This window comes from Oryza sativa, chromosome 7, assembly GCF_034140825.1.
Source record: "Oryza sativa Japonica Group chromosome 7, ASM3414082v1".
Taxonomy (NCBI): domain Eukaryota; kingdom Viridiplantae; phylum Streptophyta; class Magnoliopsida; order Poales; family Poaceae; genus Oryza; species Oryza sativa.
Window position 1 is genome coordinate 21,381,088 of NC_089041.1, and position 27,119 is coordinate 21,408,206.

A 27,119-nucleotide genomic window follows, 5' to 3' on the forward strand; every position below is an offset into this window, starting at 1 on the left:
TTGAGCGGAATAAGTTCACTTAAGGTCCCTTAACTTGTCAACGAATGCCGAATCGGCGGAGGCCGGTGAGAGGGGATGGGGTGGGGAGGGAGGAGCGTCACCGGCCAGGCCTCTTCGCGCACTGGCCACCGCTGCTGAGCCCGCGGGTGTCACGGTCCGCTAGTGAGCGCACGCAAAGGGGGACGAGCAATGGTGGGTGCGTGATGGAAAGGCGGCAGAGGTAGAGGTAGCGGCGCTTGTTGGTGGCAGTATCCCGGAAGCCGACCTCGCCTTCCTCAACCTCCACGGTCACCCGTCGCCACCACCACCTTCCTCCGCCGTCACCCACACTGATTCCCGCCTCCCCTCGGCCTCCCCGCAATCCTCTTAGCACCTCCCGTTGGTCTCCCCCCCGCCCCTAACGCCATCGTCATCTGATTTCCGTCACCGGGAAAGGACGAGCGCCCGGTGCCACGGTCCTCCACTACTCCACCAGCCTCGTCGGTGTGCCGCTCGCTAGCCTCCTCCACATATGTTGTCGTGGATGCTTGACTTGCCAATTGGGACAAGGACTGGTGCGGTGAACGTGGTTGTGGCTGGCGGGGAAGGAACACGGCGGTGGCTCTCGGCCGCTCCTACGCCCACAAGCTCGCCGAGGTTGAACGCTTCCCCGAATGCCTCCACCGACGCTCAGATCCTTTCCGCCGGCCGCCACTCCTCCCCAATGCCGCCGACCGTCGCTCTTCCCCAACGCTTGAGACTGGCGCGGATCTTCTTCCACCCTCTCTATCTCTTCCCTCAAATTCTCCCCACTGCTACCACCGACAGCATTCCTTGGAACCACCCGTGCTCCAACCCCAGCGCCGCTACAGCCAATGCCACTTCCCAGCGCCCCTATTGGGGAAGGATTGCGACCTTGCACCATTCAACCCCTATTGGCTCCGGAGGAGGTAGGGCCTCTAGGGGCCTGCCGCCAACGCCCTGCGGAGCCCATCTCCACAGGGAGGGCCCTGATCGAACGCCTAGGAAGCTGACCGAGCCTGAAGAGGGCAGTCGGCTCCGAGAAGTTCGGAGCCAACCAAAGGGCCTCGGGGATCTCGGAGCCCAGTCAAGGCCCCCGGAGCCCCAGAGCCGGTTCAAGGGCCTCGGAGGTCCAGGAGCCAGCTCAAGTGTTCCGGGGCTCTTGCCATGGCTCCGGGCCCGGAGCCTAGGGAGGACACCGGGAATGAGTATGGGGTGCCATAAAAGCGCACTACTCATCTCCCATCCACCACCGATGTTACGGCACGACTAGCGATGTGAAGGCCGATGCTAGCTATTACCCGAGTAAAGGCTAGCATCATGCTAGCGCCATACCGCTCCCCTTGATGGGCACCGCCAACTCTCGGCCTGGTGAATGGACCCTCGGACCATTCGTCGGCCCACCTCTCAGCCACCTCGGGGTAGCTACGGAGATAGGGGTAGGGTTGTAATTTCCTTTACATACAACCTAGTATAAATATGTAAATGTTACCCTCGGAAGGGGGGATAGAAGCTAGACAGACACTTATTGCACACTTGTGAGTTCTGTTCCAACAGCCCCCTCCTCTTCCGCCCATAGCCAGTGGAGCCATGCCCCCTCATGTCACCCATAGGCTATAGCTGCCAGAGCCGCGCCCTCGAAGCCACCCTCCCCCCTCCCCCTACCTAACCAGGCTGAGATAGAGAAGGAGAAGGGGATGATATAGAGAAAAGGGGATGAGGTGGAGGAAGTTGGGGCCCACTGACACGTGGGTCCCACTATTTTTAGTATGTATTATTTGACTGACATGTGGGCCCATATATTTTATTTTATCTTTAAAATTGTTAAATTTCACTTCATATATGCCATGTCATACGAAGACTAAGTCAAATTAGCCATGTAGGCGTCACGTCAACTAAAATCGCCATCTAAACCATCATGGGACCTATATTACACCGGTTTTAATAGTTAAGAGACCCGCTGTATTTGGTTTTTTGGTTGAAGGATGAAAATCGAATTCATTGACAAATTAAGTAACCTCAAATGTACTTATTCCTTCATTCCGATGCTCCATGTAATGCACGTGGGCTTGTACAAAAATTGTGCAAACTTTTCATGATTCTTACATTGTCCGTACAGTAGCACAATCCTCCTTTCAGAGTGGGAGCCACTAATCAGCAGCGCAAGAAGTTCCATATCCTGGACCGATCGAAGCTCTCTCTATGACAGGTTCTACACTGACGCGGTCGACTCGTCGGACGCGACGCCGGGTTTAGCGCCGCCGTTCCTGGCGAAGAACGCCGGCTTGGAGGGCACCTGGAGGGAGACCGTCTCGCTGTCGAGCATCATCACCACCGACGACATCACCGGCCGATCCGCGGGGTTTTCCTGCACGCACAGGAGCGCTACGTGGACGCACTTCCGCACGTCGCTCGCCGAGACGTACCTGCTCATGGCCGGGTCTACCATCTCATCCACGGTTCCGGCCATCCAACGCTCCCATATCTGCATCATTTTTGTAGTGCAGCATCACACATAGATCAGCCAAACTGCACTGTAATCTGCAGAGTGCAGGTTATCAGATGTTCAGAGATATGAACTACTATGTTGTATGTTCACCGTGTTCAGGAGATCTTCAGATTGGTGAGAGTTGTTGTAGAAGTCGTTGTTCTTCCTTCCCGTCACGATCTCCAGCACCATGACGCCGAAGCTGAACGCGTCTGACTTGACGGAGTAGTTGCCACGCATCATGTACTCAGGTGCCATGTACCCACTGCAACAGCAAAGATAATTTGAAGTCATGATTAGTCACTACTTAATTACTGGATGACTGAACAACTACTACAGTTTATGTTGTTACTAACTATGTGTCGACGACACGGTTCGTGACAGCCTGGGTCTGATCTTGACCGAAAATTCTCGCGAGGCCAAAGTTTGAGATCTTGGGGTTCATGTTCGCGTCTAGCAAGATGTTGCTCGCCTTCAGATCACGGTGGACTACCTTGAGCTGAGAGTCTTCGTGGAGGTATTGCAGGCCTCGAGCGACGCCGTTTATGATCCTGTACCTCTTTTCCCAGTCAAGCTTCTCGCGTTTCTCAGTGTCTGACAATGATCAAAGAGAAGGTGTTAATTAATAGATCAATGCGATGATATGACATCAATCTTTGCAGAGAAAACAGAGGAGAGAATTGGTAATGTAGACTCAATTAGTAGTAGTATTGTTACCAAAGAGGATCAGGTCAAGGCTCCGGTTAGGAACGAACTCGTAGACAAGCAGCCTCTCGTGTTGATCCAGGCAGACGCCTACAAAGCTTACGAGGTTCTTGTGCCTCAGCTTGGCGACCAGAGCAAGCTCATTCTTCAGCTCTTGAACTCCCTGTGTTGAGCTCTTTGACAGCCTCTTCACTGCGATTTCGTTGCCGTCTGGAAGAACACCCTGTGAAAAGATTCAAAATATGCTAATTAAATTAGTTTTGGTTTGTAATTCAGAGACTTGTTTTTTTTTTCCCTTTTTCAGTACCTTGTACACCGCTCCAAATCCACCTTCACCAAGCTTGTTGCTCTCTGCAAAATCCCCAGTTGCAGCTCGCAGAGTAGAAATGTCCATGAGCATGGAGTCTACGCTGTCAACGTCATCTGCTTCAGCGTAATAGTTGGCATCTGCATAAACGTCAGCATCACAACAATTGGATAAGTTTTTTTTTTTTGCATTGTCAGCTGAAATGATTAAAATGGAGAATTTTGTAGGACGTACTTGTCTGCTTTGCTTTTGTTATTACTGGACGCTTCCTCCTCCAGACACAGAAGCAAACGACAAGGTTTACGGCTGCTATTATAGGGAGCAGTATTATAAGAACCAGGCGCGGAACCTTGTACTTTGTCTCTGCGAATTGACCAATTCACAAATTTCCAAGGTTATCATGTTAAAACATGTCGAATTGTATGGACAGATTCCGTACTACTGTACTGTACTACTCCCCTTATTTCATGCTGCAAGTCGTTTAATTTTTTCTTAGTCAAATTCCTTTAAATTTAACAAAATATATAAAAAAAATATATTAATATTTTCAATATAGAACAAACATATTACTAAAATATATTCAATGTTAATGTTGCTAAATTTTTCTACAAACGTGATCAAACCTAAATAATCATTTTAGATAATAGAAATGACTTACAACCTACAAGTACTCAGAAAAAAATTAAATGACTTAAAATATAGCTTTTTCTTGGAAATAATTTTTGCCGGGTTTTCTTGGAAATAATAAACGTGTAGTTGACTAATTGTGCAATAATGTCAGTAATGCCGCCCGAAAGTAATACACACTTCGACTCACCTCGTCCCGGCGTGGCCGCTGAAGGCGTCGCGTTGACCGGCGGCGCCGGAGACGGCGCCGATGTCGCCGGTAGCCGCACCATCGTCGTGCCATTGAGGAAAGGCTTGGTCTCGATCCGGAAGCTGCACCTGACGGAGAGGGTCCTCCCTCCGATGTCGTCCTTGTACGACCAAAGCTCCTGCGCCACGATCTTGGCGAGGCAGCTCCGGCACCTCGCCGGCGACAGGTCCGGCGTGCACTGCGCCAGGCTGTACACCTTGGGGAGCGCCGCGTCGAAGTCGGCCTCGCCGGCCGCGTACCGCCGCGTCGAGTTGTACGCCGCGTAGTCGGCGGTGGCGTTGACGAGCGCCGCCACGAGGCGGTTGTACCGCCCCTGCTCCGACGTGACCTTGTTCTCGTTGTTCACCGTGTACGCGTCGATCCTCGCCGGGTCTTCGCCGCCGGCGCCGCCGGAGAGGAAGTTGATGGCGGAGTAGCTGACCATGCACCGGTCGTAGTAGGTGGCGGCCTCCCTGGAGTTGCCGCACGCGTTGGGCAGGTCGGCGAAGGCCTGGGTGAGGCAGCCGAGGCAGGAGCTGGCGCTGACGTCGCCGCGGCAGAGCGCGGCGGCGGTGACCTGCTCCGGGACGGCGCCAACGTCCACGGCGGTGGCGTAGAGGTCCGGCGACGACGAGGCGTTACCGGGGAGCGTGGCGGCGATGAGCTGGAGGTTGGCGAAGAACCTGCTCTTGGGCGTGAAGGTGCCGAAGTCCTGCCCGCACACCGGCCATGGCTCGCCGGCAGCGCGGGGCGCGAGCAGCGCGACGGCGACGGCGACGGACAGGATGAGACGGCGATCCATCGGGGTATTTCCGGCGTGCGCAAAGAGGAGCTCAATCCATGTTCGTTCCCACGGGGATGGACTATAGTAGTGAGTAATCTCCGTCCAACACGGCAGAGAGACAGAGACGACCATACAAGTCGTCCCTGATTCTTGAACCAACTTTGTCGCTTAACAATGGATACGATTGCATCCAGCTAGTCGAGATATAGAAAATCCATGTCTCCTTGCACACACTAGTACAACCAAGATACCGGTTTAGCAGTGAATTTGAATATAGCGTAGGGAGTATCTCTGCTCAAAGTTTTTGAATTGAGCAAATTTTATAGTTTTTAAGAGGTGCCATGAGATACCCAAACTTTTAAGTACAAATTTAGTATCTAGTCGTACCAGAGATACCAAATTTTGGGTCTTCCGAATGGACGCGTGAGTTCTAGCTGCCTAACTGGTGCAGCCGCGCATGCCCCCTATCTCGCCTCTCCTCAGCGCTAACAACGCTGATTAGTGTTGATGTCATTAATTAGCGATACTGATAATTGTTAGTATTAGTTTTTTATTTAACTCTGATTTGGAAAACTTTTAACCAGATTTGAAACTTTCAACCCAGATTTGAAAACTTTCAATTCAGATAAAAAAATTTCGACCCAGATTTGAAAACTTTCAATTCAGATTTAAAAACTTTCAACTTAGATTTGAAAACTTTCAAGTCAAGATTTTTTAAAAACTTTTAACTCAGATAATGAAAAAATTCAAGTCAAGATTTGAACACCTTCAATTTATTTTTTTCAAAAAAAACAACTTAGATTTTGAAACTTTCAAATCTAGATTTGAAAAAATTCAAGTCAAGATTTGAAAACTTTCAACTCGGATTTAAAAACTTTTAACTAAAGATTTGAAAATTTTCAATTCAAATTTAAAACCTTTTGTCTAAAAATTCAAAACATTTAACTCAAATTTGAAAACTTTCATATCTAAATTAAAAAAAATTCAACTCAATTTTTTACCTTTAATAATTTTTAACTCAAATTCAAAATTTTCAACTAAAATTGAAGATGAAAGATTTCAACTTCTAAAATTAAAAAATCACGAAAAAGGAAAAAATAAAAAAAAAGCGGACGTTAGATTTTTTATGGGAAAAATATACGGATGTGGACACTGTCCGCACGCATACGCGCCAGCGCTAGGCCTTATAGGCCTGAAACGCGCGCCGCCAACGCGCAAGCGCGAATTAGCTATCGCGCCAAATTTTATATTAGAAAACGAGATTTGCTCCGGTCCAACAAAAAGTATCTCGAGATGCCGGTACCTCACTGTACCAAATTATTTCCGATCGTTGGATCTAACTGGACAGGATGGATATTGTTAGATCCAACGATCAGAAACGATTTGGTATCACGAGGTATCGGTACCTCGAGATACTTTCTGTTAGACCGGAGCAAATCTTTTAGAAAACATAGTGTCTCCCGATACTTTCATAAAAACTGTATAATCACTCTTTTGAATTTGTTTGAAATTAGCAATTAATTGTTGAAATCAGGGAAAACGTATTCAAATTTCAAGGTGAACACGCTTCATTCGGGCCACCAACTGACCAACCTCCTCTATCATCGATTCATCGTAGCGGAAAGAAGTGACAGTAGTGCGCAGGCGGCTATGGAAAAGGAGGCGATGGAGTCGCAAAAGCCAAAGACCAAAGACTAGTCGATGACTTCACCGGCCTTGGGATTCACAGGCTTCCAGTTGCAACTTGCATGGCAGCGATAATCACGCCCAATGTGCAATGCAATTCGCAATAATCCAAGTATTGCAACTTGTAATCAAGTGGCAATGTTGCATCGCATCAGTAGCGAATTAATTATCCACAAATTTGCAAACTTTGCAAGTTTGTAGGCGACTGGCCAAGTGGCCAGGCATGCTAATTGGACTCGTCAAGGTATTCGGCTCACCAGTGGTCATCCAAGACCGTGACATGAATGGGCATATGGCCATGAAAAAGAAAAGAAAAATCAAGCTCCAAACTTACCACTAGCAAATTAGCAATATGGAGCTATATGGAGTCTGTTTAGCATAGCTCTAACTCTAACTTTAACTTTTCTGAAATTGAAGCCCAGTCAAACAGTTTCACCTCCATTCAAAAATAAGAGTGGAGTCAGCTGAAGCGCTTTTACAAAACGAACTAGACGGGTGAAGCCGGCTTCATCCTGTTTCACAACTCCACTTCAGAATCAATTTTTAGAGTTACATTTAGTTGTTGTAGCCCTATCGAACAAGTCCATAGAGGATAAAAATGGATTGCTTCCATTTATTCAGTTTTAAGAAAGGATTTTAAACATATGCTCAAAGCTCGTGTTTTACATTCGTTTGAGAATTCCAGGGCAACATATATATAATTATTTTACAGTTGACTAAAAATAATTCGAATTTTCAGTACAAAATTATAGTAGAAAAAAGTATATGATAAATAATAAAACAAGCAAAAAACTACACTTCACAATTTATTTGAAATCCCATGATGACTTTTATGATCCAAACTAGCTAGAAAAAAATGAATGTTTATACTAAAAATTCTTTCAGAACTATTTGCCGGGCGAATCACATGTTAATGACTAGATTTAGCTAAACCAGATCAATCACAGTTATAGCCGTGTTGCCCACAGGATGGAGGAGAGGAAGCTGATTCTCTACCCAAAAAGAATGCAGGTTCTGCTGGTGGTTGAAGCTTCATATTTTCCTTGGTCAACATGAAAATAATAGATGACATGTGTGGCCTGTCATCGGGGTCTGGCTGGACACAAAGTAGTCCAATGTGGATGCATCGTAATGCTTGGCTTTCAGAGTACCCATTGAGCGACTGGTAAATCATTTTTGTAGCAGTCCCTTTTGTCCAGCAATTCCAAACCTGTTAGGCATGTTGACAAACTTAAGAGATTATTACTTTCACGTAAAAATCATCAATATAGCAGTGTTCACAATACACTAAAAGTAGAACCATATTGGTGTGAGCTAAGGTTATTAAGCACTTACATCACTAACGAGATCATGATCGTCAGAATGCCAGTTCCTTCTCCTCGTGATAATTTCGAGGACCAGCACACCAAAGCTAAAAATGTCGATCTTGGTTGACACATTTCCATCTATTGCGTACTCTGGTGCCATATAACCACTGCAGAGGGTAAGCATTACACTTGGAAACGTACATCCAATTAATATGTGCTATTAATGAAGGTATTATTATACTTATGAGCTTACAATGTTCCAACAACTCTAGTTGTCTTAGAATGAGTATGACCTTCGCCTAGCAGCCTTGCTAATCCAAAGTCCGCAATCTTTGGTTCCATATCATCTCCAACTAGAATGTTGTTTGATTTTAGATCCCGGTGAATGATCCTCAAGCTTGAATCCTCGTGAAGATACAATATTCCTTTGGCAATTCCCAGAATGATGTTGTACTGTTGATCCCAGTTTAGGGCATTCCCTCTACTGGGATCTATTGGGACAAATCTTCAACTTAATCATAATTACCCACATTCAATAGAATTCAGAAAGTGGCAAAGTGCAAATTCTGGTCTTAGTTATGTGATTTGTTTGCTGGAAATGCTACAGAACATATTTAGTGATACTGAGGATATTTACTTATTGAGTATATATGTTTGTCATTTGTGAACAGATGAATGAGAAGGCAAAATTACCAAATAGAAAGTTGTCCAGGCTCCTGTTCTTGAGGTATTCGTAAACAAGCAGAGTCTGCTCCTGATGCAAGCAAAATCCCTGTAGCCTAACAAGGTTCTTGTGCTGAAGCTCAGCCAACAACTTGATCTCATTGTATAGCTGGTCCAATCCATGACCAGTTCCTAAAAGTTTCTTCACTGCTACTTCTTGTCCATCTGAGAGCACTCCCTGAACATATTGTTTTTCACAGGGAGCAAGCAATATAATCCATCTTTTGGAAAGTAATGCACAATCCATTTGAAAATTTTCTCTTTGTATTTTTGCGTGCTAACTTACCTTGTATACAGCACCAAAACCACCCTCGCCAAGCTTATTATTCGGCGAGAAATTCTCGGTTGCCTCTTGCAGTGCAGAAAGATCAAAAATCATGCATTGTGCTCTCGTTATTTTCTTCAATGCTGTTGCCATATGACAAGAATTATGTGAGGGAACAGTACATTTTTCAGCTACTGAACGGAGATTATATATGCTACTCACGGTGGACAGCGTCTGTAACCTTGGTCCTCCTCCTGAAGCGAACAAATGCGAAAACTGAAAGTATCAACAATACCACAACCGACGAAGCGACGCCAGCAGCGATTCCTGCTGTACTAATTTTCTTCCCTGCACACACCAAAACATGGATTTCAATTTGCAAAACCTTGATTTCATTGTTAAGTAGGAAAAATGAAGAACAGCAGGTCATACCTGACCCAGGCTCTGGAGAAAGAACAGGAGCTTCGGCTGTTGGTGGTGGCGCCGAGACCTGCAGCATCGCCCGGCCTCGGTAGAATGGCTGCACACTATACATCAGTCTGCACCACACCGAATTGACACGAACCCAGCTAAGGCTTTTGCCGAGGTACGCTTGTTTTGCATAGAAGAGGAGGTCCTTAAGGCAATCGTTGCACTGCGCGGGCGTCAGGTCCGGCACGCACTGCGCGAACCCGTAGATGTTGGGGTCGAACTCCTCCTCACCCGTCACGAAATACTTCTTGGTGGTCGAGTTCCCCGTCGTCGAGGTCACGGCGTGGTCGACCATGGCGGCGAGGATCTTCGTGACGGCGGCGTTGAACCAGCCAACCGCCGGCACATCGACGCTCGCCGAGGCTTGCTCGGGATACCAACTGTTCGTCACGAGCTATTAGTTTATCTGATTTTTGCGAGAAAAGAATGGAAGGATGGATTGTGCGTACATCATCTGTGAGACCTGCCACTGATCCGGACTGAGGAAATCCATGAACCTATAGCGGGAGAAGCGAGCTACGCAAGCGTCCTCGTACATGGCGACGCCGCTGTTTCCAGGACAATCTTTCTTCCCGTCGACGAACGCTGCCGCGACGCACGCGCTGCAAGCGGAGGCGTTCACGTCGCCGCGGCATAGCGCCATCGCAAAGACCTTGTCGGGATCCGCGCCGACGGTGGCGACAGCGAAGCCGGCCGGAGCCACGGAGACATTGGGGGAGAGCGCCGCGGCGAGGACGTTCAGGTTCGCCTCGAAAGTGCTGTTGGCCACGTACGTGTTGCCGACTCCTTCGTCGCAGTCAGCGATCCCAGCCGGCGTGGCCGACGGCGGCAAGAGGACGAGGACAACGGCGACGATGCCATAGCCGACGTGCATCGCCGCAGCAGAGAGGGGAGATGCTCACACAAAAGATGTGGACTTGCGCCAGGCAACGGATCTGCTCTGCTCGCCCACTCGGTGCGACGCATCATTAGGCACGTTGTGCTGAGTTTGAGCGCGCAATTGGAGTCAAAAATGGCTGCCGCATGCACAATTTCTTGATTTTTTTTTCCAGCGTTCAACATTTGCCAGTGTTCTAAGTCGAACATAATGCGTGGAATAAAGCAACAGCTTGTATCGCCAGCGGCACGTTCTTGTCACACTCTTTGACTACTGAGACATGATCCTCTACTCCCAGTATATTAAAAGAAAGATATCTGCTCCGGTCCAATAAACAATGGATCTCCTCGTATACCTTTTTCTTCCAAATTCGATGCAAATAGTTGTGAAAAAATCTGAAAAAAATTGACAATGTAGAGTATAATGATACCTACTAGTCCACCAAAATTCATGTTCAAATTCGATCTACAAATCGAGAAACAAAAAAGACAAATTTAGATATAAACAGTACGCTACTATTCATACGCTGAATTTGTCTTTTTTATATCTCGACGTGTGAGTTGAGTTTGGTCTTAAGATTTTGTGAAGTTTTATATATGTGTTGTATGAATGTTGTCAAATTTTTCCAGAATTTTTCATAACCGTTTAGATGGTTTTTGAGCAAACGAGGGAACATCCCCTCGAGGGATTAGAATAGTTTCCCCTGACAATGTCTATCCTGTCCAATCTAACGATTTGGTACCGTGAGATACCGATACTTCAAGATACTTTTTACTGGACCGAAGCAAATCTCTAATAGAAATTAATCTAGTAACTTATTTTCCAGATGGAGGGAATACTTTCATCTCATCCTCTTATGCATGTACTGCATGGAAAATCAAGTTGACAGACCAAGTCTGCTTGGGGAGTTTAAGATTTTAAGAAACAGCTGGTAAGAAGCTAGCTAGTGAGAATCTGGAGAAGCAAGAAAACATATCTAGAGAAGCTAGGAAACATAGCTTCTGACTTCTATTTTATTTTCTGAATTCTACAACTACGGATTCTCAGAATCTGGGTGAAAATATAAACTGTTTGAGGGAGTTTCTAGCAGCTGGAGATTCTACGAGAAGCTGCAGTTGCCAGAAGCTCCCCTAAATAGGCATGTTCTAAACTAGGATTGGCTTAGCTATTTCCTCGATTTTCATTAGCATTTTTTCATCTGCTGCGAAAACTTTCTTTTATAGAAGTTGCTTTGAAAAAAAATCAAATAAATTAGTTTGCTTAAATTTTAATAATCAATATTTAGTTTGGCTAAAGGATTGGCTTGGCTATTTCCTCGTTTCCAATGCCATTCCTCTAGACCCGATGATCTCCCCCGACCCTTTTCTCCTAGACATAAACCTTTATTGAACGAGCAATTTTACGGTCTTTGAGAAGGTACCATGAAGTACCACTTTTTCTATTGTAAATTTGGTACCTCTTAGTACCTAGGTACTATGAGGTATCAAAGGTACTATGAGATATTAAATTTTACACTAAATTTTTGATACCTGATGGTACCTCTTCAAGAACCGTAGAATTGTTTCTGTTGACGACTCTGAATCCGATTTCATAATAGGCTGTGTTTAGTTCTCCTCCAACTACCCCTAACTTCCAACTTTCCATTACATCACATCACATCCAAAACTTTCTAACACACATAAAGCTTCCAACTTTTCCCAAACTTTTAACTTTTTTTAGTAACTAAACACAGCGATAGTTTCTCTGGAATTCAAAAAGTAATTAATGTGATTGATGGTTTTGTCGTCGCCGCCTTTCAGACCTCACCCCGCGCGCGCGTGCGCACTTACGGGCTACGTACGGCGGCCGATGGTGCCAACTGAACGGTGCAAATGGAAAACACACCATCTCCAAGCACCAAGCTAGCCATCGTAATGCGAATACCTTCATGGTTTACGCACAAACCGGTCCAACCCGTCAACCAAACCATCCCGATCCCCTTTTTGCGGCTGTACAGTTGTACGTGGGGAGGCCATATGTGTGGATCCTGTGCATAATCACCCCGTTGAATCCACCCCCTTCGTTTCTCGAAAGAAATTTGAAAATATACTTTATTTTTTCATATATTGCATTTATATACCTGGCTGTGACTAATTTACAAGAATAGACCCAATCCACGGAACGGTTGCGCGGGAGCGAGGACGAGCAGCCGGTCCCGCAGGCCGGGGATGCGGTACCACGCCGGTCCCGCGGGCGTGGTGAGCGCGGCAACGCTCCCGCATGCCAGATGTGTGGGACCGGCGCTCCCACATGCCGCCCCCATCTCGGTTTCCCGAATTGGATCCGATATCCTCTGCACGAAAAACGGAGCAGACTATTAACATATAATTAATTAAGTATTAGTTATTTTTTTTTTCAAAAATGAATTAATATGATTTTTTTAAACAACTTTCGTATAGAAACTTTTTATAAAAAATACACCGTTTAGGAGTTTGAAAAGCGTGCGCGCGGATGAGTTGGAAAAATTAGGGGAAGAACACATCTCTAAGAACACGCGACCTGTTCGGTTCCGCGCGTTGGAACCGCGCGACAGCGTCGGTCCCGCGCCGCCATTCTGCGGCACCGCCGCGTTCACTCATCCTACCATGGGCTCCATGGCTCCCGTGCATCGGCTCCGCGGTACCGACTCGGTCCCGCAGGCCAGTTGTGCGGGACCGGCTCGGTCGCGCATCTCGGTTCCGCGCGACCGGCTCGGGTTCCGCTCCCGCATCCCCAGTCTGCGGTTCGTCCTCGCTCCCGCGCATCCGTTCAGCGGATTGGGTATATTTTTGTAAATTAATCGCAGCCAGGTATATAAATGCAAAATATGAAAAAATAAAGTATATTTTCAAATTTCTTTCTTCGTTTCTCTCCCTCTTCCTTCACGGCTGCGCGTGACGTGCGGCGTATAGTACGAGTCTCCGCCGTTAGAGGCCGTGATTCCCATTCCCCGCACGCGCCGCCACGCGACGAGTCCACTCGTGGCCCGCGCGCGTCCCTGTCACCCCCTGTGCGCTCGACGAGCCGCATCCATAACCCGTCGGTTCAATCTGATGGAGGCCGGCGTCCCGCGCACTTGCGTTTTCCCGCAAACGCGATCGCTCTGTTCGTTTGCTCCAGTATGGCTGCGTTGCTGCTCCTATGCTCTGCTTCTCTCTCGTGTACAGAGGAGCAAAGCGGTAAACGGTCTAATCCGTGAAGTCAGTGGTACGTCTACGGCCGTCGACTCCAATAAGCACCGAATAGTGAGTAAACAACAATCTTAGCTGCGAGAAACAGCCAACGACTTGAATGGTCGGACGACCAAAAGTTTACTCTCATTAACAAAACCGAGCTCGATACAAGTACAAGTGTACAGACCACCCGTTCATCCGTTCCACCGTGCAGTCACGATGGCGGCTAGCCGTGTCGCCCTGTCCGTGCCAGTCGCCGCCGCCGTCGCGCTGCTGCTGCTCGCGCTCCCCCGCGCCGCGGTGTCGTACCCGTGGGGGTTGTGCAACGACACGGCCGGCGAATTCCCGGCGAGGAGGAGCAGCTACCTTGCCAGTATCAACCTCATCGCCGCCACCCTCCCCGGCAACGCCTCGGCCTCGCCGGACCTGTTCGCCACCGCCGAGGGCGTCGGCGCGCCGCCGGACCAGGTCTCCGCCCTCGCGCTCTGCCGCGGCGACGCCAACGCCTCCACCTGCCTCGCCTGCCTCACCCAGGCCTTCCTCGACCTCCCCAACGCCTGCGCCTACCACAAGGTCGCCGCCATCTTCTACGACTCCTGCCTGCTCGCCTACTCCAACGCCACCATCGCCGCCGGCGACTTCTCCTCCGAGAAGATCCCGATTTACGGGTTCTACAGCAACGCGAACGCCACGACGGAGCAGGCACGGTTCAACCGCCTCGTGGCAGCGCTGGTGAACGCCACCGCCGACTACGCGGCGCGCAACTCCACGCGGCGGCGGTACGCGTCCGGGGAGGCCGACTTCAACGCGGAGTTCCCCAAGGTGTACAGCTGGGCGCAGTGCACTCCGGACCTGACGCCGGCGAGCTGCCGGAGTTGCCTCGCGCAGATCATAGGGACATATATTGGGTTTTTTGAGAACAGGGTCGGAGGATTCGTCCGCGCGGTCTGGTGCAGCTTCCAGTACAGTACCACGCCCTTTCTCGACGGACCGATGCTTGTAAGGTTACAAGGAACGTCAGGTGCCTCGCCGGCGCCGTCGCCGGCGGCCGTGGTGCCCGCAGTTAACCAGACGCCGCCGGCGGCGACGCCGACGCTTGAAGGAGGTGAGTCAAAGCGCCTTGGCCTTAAATGGTACTTACTCCATTTTATATTACAAGTTGCTTTCACTTTTTTTCTAGAAAAACTTAGTAATGTCTACAACTCTAAATTAGTTTGATTAAATCTAACATGAATATATTTTGATGATATGTTTGTTTTGTGTTAAAAATATTATTATTTTTTCCGTATAAACTTAATCAAACTTTAAAAATTTCAATAGAAAAAATCAAAATAACTTATAAAATTAAACGGAGAGAGTAGATTATAATTGAGTTACTTTTCTTGAAAAATTTAGATTAAGGCCCTGTTTGTTTCAGTTTAAGATTATTGTAATCTAAATTATTGAGTCAGATATTATAAGCTGGATTATAATAAGCAGACATAGAATAAGTTGATAGCTGTTTATTTCTCTGGATTATTAGCTGGTTGTTAGGTGGTAGCCATCTAATAATCTAAAAAAAGCACCTTTAAAGTAGATTACTAGATTATAGATTGTAATAATCTATCATAATAAGTTATCTGTTTAATAATTCAAATTATAATAATCTTAAGCTGAAACAAACATTGCCTAAATATAATTTTGTGACACTACTTAGCCTGACATTTTACTTCTAAAAAAAAATAATCCAGGGAGGAAGTACAGCGTCCCTGGATTGGTTCTTATAATTCTGCTGCCTACAATAGCAGCAATAAACGTTGTGGTTGGCCTCTGTTTCTGGAGGAGGAGGAGGCGACCAGTAACAGAAGCAAAGCGAACATGTATGTTCTGCAAAATTCTCCAGTTTACTATACACTTCAAGCGACCTTAGATGAACAATAGCTTATCCATTTTTTTTTTTGTCTTTGGTAGATGCCAATTACTCCACTGAAGCAGAGGACATTGAGAATTTAGATTCGATGCTCATCGACATCTCCATTTTGCGATCTGCAACTGGTGATTTTGCAGAGAGTAACAAGCTCGGTGAGGGCGGATTTGGTGCTGTGTACAAGGTATGAAAAAAAATGCATATATGTCAGTGAATCACTATCAAATTCTCTCATTATTAAGCTTACTGTTTTGTTTCATGTTCATAGGGTGTGCTCCCGGACGGCTACGAGATAGCAGTGAAGAGACTGTCGAAGAGCTCAACGCAAGGGGTGGAAGAACTGAAGAACGAGCTGGCTCTGGTTGCGAAGCTGAAGCACAAGAACCTTGTCAGCCTCGTCGGCGTCTGCTTGGAGCAACAGGAGCGGCTGCTCGTATACGAGTTTGTTCCAAACCGGAGCCTCGACCTGATCCTTTTCGGTACAAACTAAGCCATGTTTAACCTCAGTTTTCCTCTGTTTCTTATGCAAAGATTGGTACCATCCATTAACCTGATCTTTTCTGTGTGATCAATGTCAGATACTGAGAAAAGTGAGCAGCTGGACTGGGAGAAGAGGTACAAGATCATAAACGGGATCGCTAGAGGTCTGCAATACCTCCACGAAGATTCTCAGCTCAAGGTAGTCCACCGCGATCTCAAGGCGAGCAACATCTTGCTAGACGTGAATATGAACCCCAAGATTTCAGACTTTGGCCTCGCGAGAATTTTCGGTCGAGATCAGACCCAGGCTGTCACCAAGAATGTCATCGGCACATAGTAAGTCTATCTAAACTAGCACATATAATATAATTCATATTTCTAGCTATCATCTAGTAGCAATTTGCTGACTGTAAAATTACCGTGCTGTTCCAGTGGATACATGGCTCCTGAGTACCTGACACGTGGGAACTACTCTGTCAAGTCAGACGTATTCAGCTTCGGCGTCATGGTCCTTGAAATCGTGACAGGTAGGAAGAACAACCACAGCTACAACTCCCAACAATCTGAAGATCTCTTGACCATGGTGAGTTATCTGAATATCTTATCACCATCATCCTTGATCCTTCTCGAGAGAAGCACATCGAGTTGCATTTTGACTCATGGGTTTTACTGCAAAAATGGTGCAGATCTGGGAGCAATGGGTGGCCGGGACGGTGCTGGAGATGGTCGATCCGAGCATGAACAGCTTCTTCTCGGAGAGCGACGTGATGAGATGCATCCACATTGGGCTCCTCTGCGTGCAGGGTGACCCGGCGAACCGGCCGGTGATGTCGTCGGTGGTGCTGATGCTCGGCACGGACACCGTCGAACTCCATGCCCCCGCGAAGCCGACGCTCTTCGCCAGGAAAGGCGGCGGCGACGAATCCGGCGTCGCGTCCGGCGGCATGTCAATCGTGTCATTGGAGGAGCAGTCGTAGAGACGGTAGTCCAGTGTTGCTTATTATCAGAGCGGTAGAGCCAGAGGCCTGAAGAGGCCAGTGCAGAATCCTACGAGAGAAGATTGTGCTACACTGTGCTACCGTACCCATGTGTAGCGGCAATTTAGAAATGGCTGCCAGATCTTCATCGGAGTGATCATGAAAAGATCAAGCGATAATGAAATTGTGTCAAATTACGATCAATATGAGAGTAAACTTTAGATCTTTTTCAACTGATGGCGAAATGATAAACGAAATTGTGTCTTTTCGCTTTAACTGAAACTACATCTACTTATTACATAAGTTATTGGCTAAAAAAACCAAGTACGACATAATGAAAGAAAAATGATGATGAGCATATGACATAACGACACCAATAAAAGGAAATAATTAACTTATTCAAAGTTTAAGTCTATTGCTAAATCTTCATCTAAAATTGAGACGATTGACTCTAAATTTTGGAATGCAGCGGGTAAAACTTCCGTGTTCTCGTCACACATTTATAGTTGGCCCACAACAGACGGTAAATTAATTCCAGAAGTTTAAATTGAAGCAAGCAAAAACTTTGAGCTTATTCATATTAAACTTGCAATCTTCTATGTTATACAAGTTTACACTACACCTACACTTGGATATTTTTTAAGACAATACTACATACATTTTGCTAGTGTGTAGTTGAGTTCTTATAGAAAGTCAAGCCCATTGGTTTCTTTTGGTTTTGCGCAAGCGGGTTGTGGGCATTATCTCCTTATCCTGGCTCCATGGAAGATGTGATTGGAGCTTCTTCCGGTGTTAGCTTCCAGTGGCTTCGTCTTTCATGCTGGTGACTAAGGAGTACTCCAGATCCACTTGTGAGGAGGTCGTGCCGATCGTCATCTACATCTCCGGTGAGTAAAGTTGTAAGATTAGTTAGGTTGCGCCTGTTGCCATTCTTTTTTTCGAACGGTCAGGCCGTTGCCAACGTTTTATATTAAGAAGATATCCTATTTTAAGGAGAAAACATGATCAAACCTTACAGTGCTCTTACAGTGCTCAGTTAATTAGGGAAAATTGAGCGAAAACCACAACTACAACACCACACCAACAGCTAACCTATCCTAAGTTACCATGACAGAGTTCGACACACGGCATCAAACAAGCTTGCCATTTGAGATGACACTGCAGCCTACACATGTTATCGTTGCCAAGCTTGCCACCCAAGCGACACAACAGCTTCAACTTCATTGCGATGCTACCCCAACGGCAAAATAAACAAACAGAAACGACATCCACGAAGGACATCATCCCAAGCTACCAAGGAACCACTCCTACACACAGCTAGCATCAACAATCCAATAAAGAAATTGCAATGTGTCATCGTTGCCAAGCTTTGTCGCCCCAGCAAAGCAGCTCCGACTCTACCCACAACAGTAACCAGATAAGAGTGATGAACACCCAATGTAGCAAGGAACGAAGCCAAGGTAGTGAAGGCCTCGTCAAACACCCTAGGCTGGAAGAGCTTCGGAGACATTGCAGGAGTCCACCAAAAGCTACCGTTGTGCGCAGAGGGTTCTTGGTGTTATGAGGGGTCAATGCCAGGACGACGCCTCCAAGGAGGGGAACGGCGCCAAATGGCGTCACCGTCGTCATGCCAGCCCATGGCCATGGCAAGGCTTTCGCCAGTGATCCCCTATCAAAACCCCACACAACCATCCTGCACAACGACAATCACCGGACCACCACGCCATCCCTTCAACGCCCAAGCTCAGTCTACCACCCCGCAGGTCAAGCTGGCAATAGAGAGGACAAATTCTTCACTGCCTAACCGCTTCCTGCGTGCTGCCGTAAGCCACTGAGGTCACCATTGGCGGCCAGCCACCACCGCTGACAACCCGGTCACCACCACTGGCTTCCTCCTCGTGCAGCACCTCCACCGCCTCACGCCGCCTGCCATCGGGCCATGGCTGCGTGTGCGGCCAACACCACCTCGCACTGGCCGCCGGCCTCGCCTTCCTCCTACGTGCCATCCCAAGCACCGCCGGGCGGGGGCACGAGGCAGAGCAGGAGCCGGCGCCGTCGCCGCAGCGGCCCCAACCCACGCCGACCGGGGCACACGCATCGCACCTTTCACCGCCCGATTCACCTCCGTCGCGCCGCCCACCGCGCCGGTCGAATGTGCTGGTTGGCCGGGAGGCCAGATCCGGCCACAGAGGCACCGGATCCACCGCCCCAAGCTGAACTGCAGTCTCCACCTCCGGCCGTGCCATCGTCGGCCTTCTCCGTCCTCCTCGCGCTGGGGTCAGTTCTTCCGAGCTGTTTGGGCCTCGCCGCCGCCTTCCTGGCTCGCCGCCGGCCAGCTCCGGCAGCAGTGAGGTGGAGGAGGGGAATGAGGGTGTGGCGGCGTGGCGGCTAGGGTTTTGCCCCCGAGCCGCCCGCACGAGAGAGACGCGGGGACACTTTGACCGTGTACTTTAACTTGAAACTGGATATCGCTTGTTGCCATCCTTATCTCTAGCAAGTAAATTTTGCAAGGTTTTAGTCCATCGTTGTGAACCTTCAACAATAGGAGAAGTTGTGGGAGAATGCCAGCGATAGGTCAACCGTCGGGGGGGAGCAAAAATCGGACGCTCCCCTCCCCCACATGCGCGTGATACGTGACGCCTGGGCCCTACCACGGTCTCTGACCCCACCTGTCACGTGTCTGCACCAAAAATATTTCACCTTGTTTACTCACAATATTTCACTATGTATAGATCTAATGTTGCTGTGAATTAAAACATTCTTTTGCAACAAATCACCCACATATTTTGGAAACTCTCTATTAAGGGAATTCGTTTCATTTTTTGTTTCACAAAAAATGTTTCACCTAGTGTACTCACAATGTACATAGATCTAATGTTGCAATGAATTGAAACATTCTTTTGCAACAAATCACTCACATATTTTGGAAACCCTCTATGAAGGGAATTCGTTTCATTTTTTGGTCTACCAAAAATGTTTCACTTAGTGTATTTATAATGTTTCACTATGTATGGATCAAATGTTGCAGTGAATTGAAACATTCTTTTGCTATTTGCTGAAACATTGTTTTTATATAAGGTGAAACAACACCCGATTTAAACGATTGAAACATTTCCGATCTACTTAGTGAAACAATTCCGATATACCTAGTGGAACATCGTGCAACATTTAAAAATAATTCAATAATAAGCTAAATGTTTTTTTTGTTGGAATATATCTATGTGTGGTCTTGTTTTGAAGATTTAACTGCAACGAATCTAATGATGCAATCGGATCATGATTTGGATAAATAATTTAAGAGAATAAATAGTTTAAAGTGTTTTTACACGTATGCGTCGTGCTGATGTCAGCGCCTGATTTCCCCAAATCATCGGGTGATTTTCCCAAATCATCGGGTGTCCGATTCTAAGGTGGTGTTTAGATCTAGGGACTTAACTTTAGTCTCTATATTTAAACACTAATTTAGAGTAATAAATATAGACTACTTACAAAACTAATTATATAAATGAAAGCTAATTTGCGAGACAAATTTTTTAAGCCTAATTAATCCATAATTAGAGAATGTTTACTGTAGCATCACATAGTCTAATCATGGATTAATTAGGCTCAATAGATTCGTCTCGCGAATTAGTCCAAGATTATAGATATGTTTTATTAATAGTCTACGTTTAATATTTATAATTAATTTTCAAACATCTAATGTGATAGGGACTTAAAAGTTTTAGTCCCATCCAAATAGGGTCTAAGTTTCTTCCTTCGCTGTGTTCTGTCCGATTTACCATGGATGCCTCAACTTCCATTCAGTGGAGACCTCGTTCGGGTTTTCTCCTTGGCTCTACCTTCAATAGGTTGCCATGAATTTGTCGTCTCCACCGCCGTCGATGTAGTCGCATCGGCTGTCTAGTGGATGAAGTAGATAAAGGACTTGATTGCTAATTCCTTTTAGCATATTTTGTCTATGCCCAGCTTTGATGAGGGGTTTCTCCGTAAAACTGGATGCGCTCCCAGTTTGTTGTCATCAATCTATTAATTAATTTATTAATTTGCCCATCTTTTAGCTCACTTGCTTTCTTCTGTGTTTTTTCAATAATGTGTCGTGGTCAGTACCGGCGGCTGCAGGAAAGGTAACCATTAATTATGATTTGGCAAGGTCATATGCATGCATGCGTGCTGACCTGCCACACGGGTGTTGCTTATCCTGTGACTCGTTAATGACAAGGACGTGCCCCAAATGGCTTTGCAAATTATTGCTTTCCTTTTCGCCACTACGCGAGTACGCCAGGGTAAAAAAACATACGTAGGCAGTGTTCCTTACATTAGGTTGGAACTAATCTTTCAAACACGTGAAACGGGACAGTGAATTAACGTACAATTAGTTAAGTATTAGTTTAGAAAACTTTAAAAAATAGTTAATATAATTTTTGAAAGCAAATTTTCTATTGAAATTATTTTCTACTTTCTCCGTTTCATAATGTAAGTCATTCTAGCACTTTTTATTTTCCACATAAATATTTTTTATTGAAATTATTGATGTTAATGGATTTAGATATAAATGTTAGAATGTCTCAGATTGTGAAACGGAGGAGAGAGTAGAAGACATACCGTTTGGTGGTTCAGGAAATGGGTGCGCTAAAATGAGAGAGCAGAGGTTGGAAGACAGAACAAACAACATAGCCGTAGTGTGATTTGCAGTATGGTGGACAAGATTTCAGTACTACTAAGTAAACTGTGCAGCCGGCCAGTCATGTTTGACTCCAATTTCGAGCTCAAACCTGACGGAATCTGCCATTTGACAAGCGATGTGTTGCAATTCGCACAGAGTTGACAGTTGATGGCGCAAGGCTGCTCACATGAGGCCATTTTTTATTTTTTTGGGCGTAAATAATGCCGTTAGTTGAGGGAAAGAATCACTACCCGCATCTTCTGCCACGATGCTCGCCGCCGGCTATGGCGTCCTCGCCGTCGCCGCCGCCGTCGTCCTCACGCTGCCCTCGGCCGTGCGTGCCGCGCCCTCGAACATCTGCGACATGGGCGTCGCGACGTACGCTGCCAACAGCACGTTCGAGGCGAACCTGGACCGCCTCGGCGCGGAGCTCCCCGCCAACGTCTCCGCGGCGCGCGCCACCGGCGGCTACGCGGTCGCCACCGTCGGCGCGGCGCCCGACCTGGTCTACGCGCTCGCGCTCTGCCGCGGCGACGTGAACGCCTCGGCCTGCGGCGCGTGCGTCGCGGCGGCGTTCGCCGACGGGAAGCGGAGCTGCCCCGGGATCAAGGGCGCCACCGTCTCCGGGCCCGGGGACGGCTGCGTGCTCCGCTACTCCGGCCAGAGCTTCATGAATTTCCTCAGCACCGAGCAATGGCAGGTCTCAGAGATACTGTACGGACACCATCTATATCCCATTCCCACCATTGTTTCTTCCAAGCATATTATCATTGGTAGAATTAATCACTAATCAGAGAAACTAATCACTACTAGCTCGTTACAAACAGTTGGTATCCCGACCATGCCACGGACAGCATCAAGGTGCCGGACGTTGGCTGGTTCAACGCCGCCGTCGCGAAGATCCTCGCCGCCCTGGTCGAGCACACTTGGGCCACGACGACGAGCAACGCGACCGCCAAGAAGTATTTCTCCACGGGTGAGGAGGAATTCAACCCCAAGATCTACGGATTCGTGCAGTGCGTGCCGGACTTGTCGCCGGAGCAGTGCAAGGAATGCGTTAGGACGCTCCACGATCAGGCGAAAATCCACTACATGGGCAACAGCCTTCCGTGGGCTAGTACTTATTCGGTGTGGTGCAGTCTGATGTATAGCGTTCGGCCGTTCTTCGGTGGCCGGGCGATGCTGCAGCTCTCGCCGCCGCTGCCGCCGGCGGTCGATACTCCGGTTGGTACTCATGAGCCTGGAGCAGGTTCGACTTTATACTTCGGGTTTTTTTTTTTTTTAGAGTTCCAACTTCTAAATTTAGCTTTAGAAGTTAGGTTTAGAGTAGAGTTGTGGAGCGGTCTAAACTTAGTTTTACCTCTCTATTTTACTTTGTGAGAACATTCCACCCAGCTCCCCTCCTATTTTAGGTGGAGCTGACACAGCCAAACAGGCCCTTCTTGTTTTTCCATGAAAATTATTTGTCCTAATTCATTGAAGTTCATGATTTGGTTTCTGCAGGGAAGAAAAAGAGCGTAGCAGGACTCGCTGCAGGCCTCGCTTGTTCAGTTGGGGTACTCTTGATCCTTTCAGTTCTTGTGTTCGTTCGTTTCAGGAGAAGGACCAAGGCTGCCGAGACTGACCACCGTGAGTAGCATTAGCATATAGTCTCTGTTCAGTAGCTGAAATTTGCTGTTACCTGATATGATCTTGTCAAATGTCAACAGCTTTAAAGAAGATAACGAGAGCACAGTGCATGATTTTTGATCTGCCTACACTGCAAGAGGCGACCGAGAACTTCTCGGAGAACAATAAGCTTGGTGAGGGTGGTTTTGGTACTGTATACAAGGTAAGTTAGCTTGTAAAATTACAAGACAACAGTTTGAAATGTACTGTGAACTAGTAATCTGTAGAGTATTTGTCTGAAAATCAATGTGTTCAGGGAGTACTCTCAGATGGACAAGAAGTTGCAGTGAAGAAACTTTTAGGAACAACTGGGCATGGATTGGATCAACTACATAACGAGGTCCTGCTATTGGCAGAGCTTCAGCACAAGAACCTTGTTAGGCTACAGGGATTTTGCTTGCATCAAGAGCAGACACTGCTGGTTTACGAATACATCAAGAACGGGAGCCTGGACAACATTCTATTCGGTAATTTTCCTTCCCAATCAACGCTTCAGAAACACACCGATAACTCTGATTTTTGAATAGAATTTTTCAGAAACATTCTGTTCGGTAATTGTCTTGGGAAACATTCTAGTATTTGGTAATTTTACTTCATGCCAAGTATGTAAAACAAAAAATAGAATAAATTGAGCAATGCACATCTTCAAATTAGTGTGAAGTACTGAATATGTACTGTACTGTACTGTACCATTTCTGGCAAACAAGTTAAAAAGCTAAGAACAAGATGTGCATCCACTTCCTTAACTCTACTATAGATGCGCGATTATGATTAAGTTGCGCTATTTTGTCCTTATAGATACCACCAAAGGAAATTCACTCAATTGGGAGCAACAGTACAACATCATTCTTGGAATTGCTAAGGGTATACTGTATCTTCACGAGGATTCAAGCTTGAGGATCATTCACCGTGATCTGAAATCAAATAACATTCTACTTGGTGAGGACATGGAACCAAAAATTGCAGATTTTGGATTGGCAAGGCTGCTAGGAGAAGGTCATACTCATTCTAGGACAACCAGAGTTGTTGGAACATTGTAAGCTCGTGCATTATAAAGCCTTCATTGATGGTAAATATTGATATATCTATGTTTCCAAGCCTAATGGTTATATATATTTTTTTTGCAGCGGTTATATGGCACCCGAGTACGTAGCAGACGGAAATGTGTCAACCAAGATAGACATTTTTAGCTTTGGTGTGTTGGTCCTTGAAATTGTGATGAGGAGAAGGAACTCCGATTCTGGTGATCATGATAATGTGAATCTCCTGACTGATGTAAGTGCTTAACAATACTGACCTTTCTCCGGTATGCATTTGTATACAATGTTTAAGTTTCAGACCGGTAATCGGTCTATTTCATATAACAAACTAACATCAACGTGTCTAATAGGTCTGGAATAGCTGGACAAAAGGGACAATTTCACAATTCATTGACCAATCGCTTGATGGGTACTCTCGAAGCCAAGCCATGCGATGCATCCACATTGGGCTATTGTGTGTCCAGCCGGACCCTGGTGAGAGGCCTCATATATCATCTGTCATTTTCATGTTAACCAGGGAAAACATGGAGCTTCAGCCACCAGCACAACCTGCATTCTTCTTTGGGACAGAATCGGCTTCCTCTTCTACATCATGTGGGCAACGCAGCTATGTGTATGACCGCTATGGTTTTGCTAGCGTTTCTGTAAATGATGTTACACTCACCGAGCCATATCCTAGATGACTGGTCTTACTAGGAGGTCACAATGCGAATGGGTAAAAGTCAGAGTACCGTACTGTGTCCATACACACGTCTTAACTTTGTCCAAGGAATCTAATATTGTCGCGAAGAGGTGGGAATAATCTCCAGTTGCTCGGAGCGTAACACTAATGAGTGGGCCCTGTAGACATCTTCCCCCGCCTTGTCACTAACCACGAGACACGTGTCTGCGTAGAAGACAGTGGAACGACATCCAGCTACGCTCAACCCCGTCAGCTCCTCCAGTGGGCCCAGTAAAGTCCTGTAAAGGCCCCACCGGCGGTCAGCATGCAATGGGATTAACCATACCTAATTCCTGTTTGTATGCCCCCTCCTACAAGAGGGATGGCAACCAGAGGCGGAGTTAGGATTATGTGAAGAGTAGGGCCTAATCATTAGAGTATGAACTTCTTGAACGAATTTTAATAGGAAAATTAGTAAATTCCTTGGTATTTTTTTTGCCAGGTGTGGGGCCCAAGCCCAAGCTGCCCCACACCTGGCTCCGCCCCTGATGGCAACTATGTATTCCCCCCAGACTATAAGGGGAGGGCTAAAGCCATTGTAAACGGGGATCACATTCTGAAAATCTACTAAGTTCAGAAACTCTCATCATCTCTAGAATAGATAAACCCAATTCTTTATAAACATTGCAACAAGGGATCTAGACAAACACATAGGAGTAGGGTGTTACGGTTCTGAGTGGCCCAAACCTGTATAAGCCCCTCGACTCTTGATTGATTCCCAAACTCTTTTGTAAACATTGCAGTAATGGATCTAGTCAAACCCACAGGAGTAGGGTATTACTCTTCCGAGCGGCTAGAGCCTGTATAAACCCCTGGACTCTTGTTTGATTCTCGCGTTCCTAACCTCAGATCCACACACTAGCACTTTGTCCGAATCACAAAGGAGTGCCTTTCCTCCCCGCCAGAGGAGCTCGGGCTCCGACAAGTATGATACAACCTTGATCAAATAAAGAGCCATTAGTTTGGTTCTTAAACCTAAGTGGATTGGAACAACCATATCGATTAATAAACATTAGCAAACCAAATATTGGGAGAATGAAAAAAAGGTAAGAGAGAAGGCATTGAGAGAGTAGAGAGCTACCAATAAGACCAAGTGTATATGCGAAAGGGGTTGTACTCTAGGCATTAGTTACGGTGCTCAAGTAGCACCTCCAACTCTCCAAGGGAGCGAATTCCAATCTTAAATAAAAGAAAAAAAATATTATGGGGTTTCCCTCGCTGTTTCCAATAAAAAGAAAAAGACCAATGTGTTATCATCTAGAATGATGTTTCCATTATACTCAGTTTAAATAATATGTAGTCCGTTGCATGAATGATAATTATTGTCAATAATGAATTTCAGGCTTAAATAAAAGAAAACAAATATTGTGGGGTCTCCCTCGCCTTTTCCGGTAAAAAAAAGAGACCAATCCGTTAGCATCTTGAAAGAGTACCTCAGCACTAGTGCCGCAACCGTTGAATATTCTCTAGAATGGCACAATTGCTTACCTGTATCGGTGACTGACTGAGTGTGCATAAGGGAAAATGATGATAACCACAGCACATCGGCCTCGGCCACAATAGGTTGTGCTGATCAAGCGAAATGGGTAGCTCCAAAATGAAAAGCAAATCCTATCAAATGCATGGGCCATTTATTCCATGATAGAACTTGATGAATTATTTTTAATGTAATTCCTCAAAATGTTATTGAAAGATATTGGAAGGTAGTAAGGTGGTGTTTACATCCAGGGACTTAACTTAAGTCCCTGTCTTTAGACACTAATTTAGACTATTAAATATAGACTACTTACAAAACTAATTACATAAATAAAAGCTAATTCACGAGACAAATTTTTTAAGCCTAATTAATCTATAATTAGAGAATGTTTACTGTAGCATCACATAGGCTAATCATGGATTAATTAGGCTCATTAGATTCGTCTCGCAAATTAGTCCAAGATTATGGATGAGTTTTATTAATAGTCTACATTTAATATTTATAATTAATTTTCAAACATCCGATAT

General features: G+C 46.4%; 4 protein-coding genes across 7 annotated transcripts; 2 read left to right on the forward strand and 2 right to left on the reverse strand.

Annotated features, from left to right (window-relative positions):
- Nucleotides 1–2,014: 2,014 nt before the first annotated feature.
- On the reverse strand, nt 2,015–5,316 carry LOC4343483 (cysteine-rich receptor-like protein kinase 6). 3 transcript variants are annotated; one of them, XM_026027034.2, is made up of 7 exons: nt 4,318–5,316; nt 3,735–3,806; nt 3,501–3,640; nt 3,206–3,416; nt 2,845–3,082; nt 2,600–2,753; nt 2,015–2,485 (listed from the first exon to the last, which is right to left on the reverse strand). In XM_026027034.2, exons 1-7 carry the CDS (start codon nt 5,270–5,272, stop codon nt 2,213–2,215), a joined length of 2,043 nt encoding a protein of 680 aa, XP_025882819.1. In that variant the 5' UTR covers nt 5,273–5,316; the 3' UTR covers nt 2,015–2,212. The 3 variants fall into 3 exon arrangements, with proteins under 3 accessions (XP_025882819.1, XP_066168226.1, XP_015646485.1); XM_066312129.1 differs by having other exon boundaries at nt 3,735–3,809; XM_015790999.3 differs by having other exon boundaries at nt 3,735–3,863.
- Nucleotides 5,317–7,414: 2,098 nt separating this feature from the next.
- LOC4343484 (cysteine-rich receptor-like protein kinase 10) lies at nt 7,415–10,534 on the reverse strand. Of its 2 annotated transcripts, none has more exons than XM_015791005.3 (8): nt 10,042–10,534; nt 9,554–9,972; nt 9,344–9,469; nt 9,143–9,264; nt 8,827–9,034; nt 8,387–8,624; nt 8,162–8,300; nt 7,415–8,036 (listed from the first exon to the last, which is right to left on the reverse strand). In XM_015791005.3, the coding sequence occupies exons 1-8, from the start codon at nt 10,464–10,466 to the stop codon at nt 7,764–7,766; spliced, it is 1,950 nt and encodes a 649-aa protein (XP_015646491.1). In that variant the 5' UTR covers nt 10,467–10,534; the 3' UTR covers nt 7,415–7,763. The 2 variants fall into 2 exon arrangements, 1 of the variants encoding a protein (XP_015646491.1); XR_001547515.3 differs by having other exon boundaries at nt 7,525–8,036; nt 8,162–8,283.
- Nucleotides 10,535–13,860: 3,326 nt separating this feature from the next.
- LOC4343485 (cysteine-rich receptor-like protein kinase 6) lies at nt 13,861–17,256 on the forward strand. The gene is made up of 7 exons (XM_015791003.3): nt 13,861–14,765; nt 15,391–15,519; nt 15,611–15,750; nt 15,835–16,045; nt 16,145–16,382; nt 16,479–16,629; nt 16,733–17,256. Exons 1-7 carry the CDS (start codon nt 13,880–13,882, stop codon nt 17,021–17,023), a joined length of 2,046 nt encoding a protein of 681 aa, XP_015646489.1. The 5' UTR covers nt 13,861–13,879; the 3' UTR covers nt 17,024–17,256.
- A 4,584-nt stretch (nt 17,257–21,840) lies between these two features.
- LOC4343486 (cysteine-rich receptor-like protein kinase 6) lies at nt 21,841–25,140 on the forward strand. The gene is made up of 8 exons (XM_015791004.3): nt 21,841–22,400; nt 22,514–22,935; nt 23,190–23,315; nt 23,396–23,517; nt 23,611–23,821; nt 24,153–24,390; nt 24,482–24,629; nt 24,745–25,140. The coding sequence occupies exons 1-8, from the start codon at nt 21,955–21,957 to the stop codon at nt 25,075–25,077; spliced, it is 2,046 nt and encodes a 681-aa protein (XP_015646490.1). The 5' UTR covers nt 21,841–21,954; the 3' UTR covers nt 25,078–25,140.
- Nucleotides 25,141–27,119: the final 1,979 nt, after the last annotated feature.

What these genes read in the sequence shown, in the direction of transcription:
- LOC4343483 (XM_015790999.3), bottom strand. Translation starts at nt 5,272, where the DNA reads ATGGTCGTCTCTGTCTCTCTGCCGTGTTGGACGGAGATTACTCACTAC. An exon ending in AGCGGCCACGCCGGGACGAG is followed by an intron (nt 3,864 to 4,317) that starts GTGAGTCGAAGT and finishes GTCAATTCGCAG; the next exon opens with AGACAAAGTACAAGGTTCCG. An exon ending in AACAAAAGCAAAGCAGACAA is followed by an intron (nt 3,641 to 3,734) that starts GTACGTCCTACA and finishes ACGTTTATGCAG; the next exon opens with ATGCCAACTATTACGCTGAA.
- LOC4343484 (XM_015791005.3), bottom strand. Translation starts at nt 10,466, where the DNA reads ATGCACGTCGGCTATGGCATCGTCGCCGTTGTCCTCGTCCTCTTGCCG. An exon ending in CCTGGACAACTTTCTATTTG is followed by an intron (nt 8,625 to 8,826) that starts GTAATTTTGCCT and finishes TTGTCCCAATAG; the next exon opens with ATCCCAGTAGAGGGAATGCC. An exon ending in ATCATGATCTCGTTAGTGAT is followed by an intron (nt 8,037 to 8,161) that starts GTAAGTGCTTAA and finishes CATGCCTAACAG; the next exon opens with GTTTGGAATTGCTGGACAAA.
- LOC4343485 (XM_015791003.3), top strand. Translation starts at nt 13,880, where the DNA reads ATGGCGGCTAGCCGTGTCGCCCTGTCCGTGCCAGTCGCCGCCGCCGTC. An exon ending in GATTTGGTGCTGTGTACAAG is followed by an intron (nt 15,751 to 15,834) that starts GTATGAAAAAAA and finishes TCATGTTCATAG; the next exon opens with GGTGTGCTCCCGGACGGCTA. An exon ending in CCTCGACCTGATCCTTTTCG is followed by an intron (nt 16,046 to 16,144) that starts GTACAAACTAAG and finishes GATCAATGTCAG; the next exon opens with ATACTGAGAAAAGTGAGCAG.
- LOC4343486 (XM_015791004.3), top strand. Translation starts at nt 21,955, where the DNA reads ATGCTCGCCGCCGGCTATGGCGTCCTCGCCGTCGCCGCCGCCGTCGTC. An exon ending in GTTTTGGTACTGTATACAAG is followed by an intron (nt 23,518 to 23,610) that starts GTAAGTTAGCTT and finishes CAATGTGTTCAG; the next exon opens with GGAGTACTCTCAGATGGACA. An exon ending in ATGTGAATCTCCTGACTGAT is followed by an intron (nt 24,630 to 24,744) that starts GTAAGTGCTTAA and finishes CGTGTCTAATAG; the next exon opens with GTCTGGAATAGCTGGACAAA.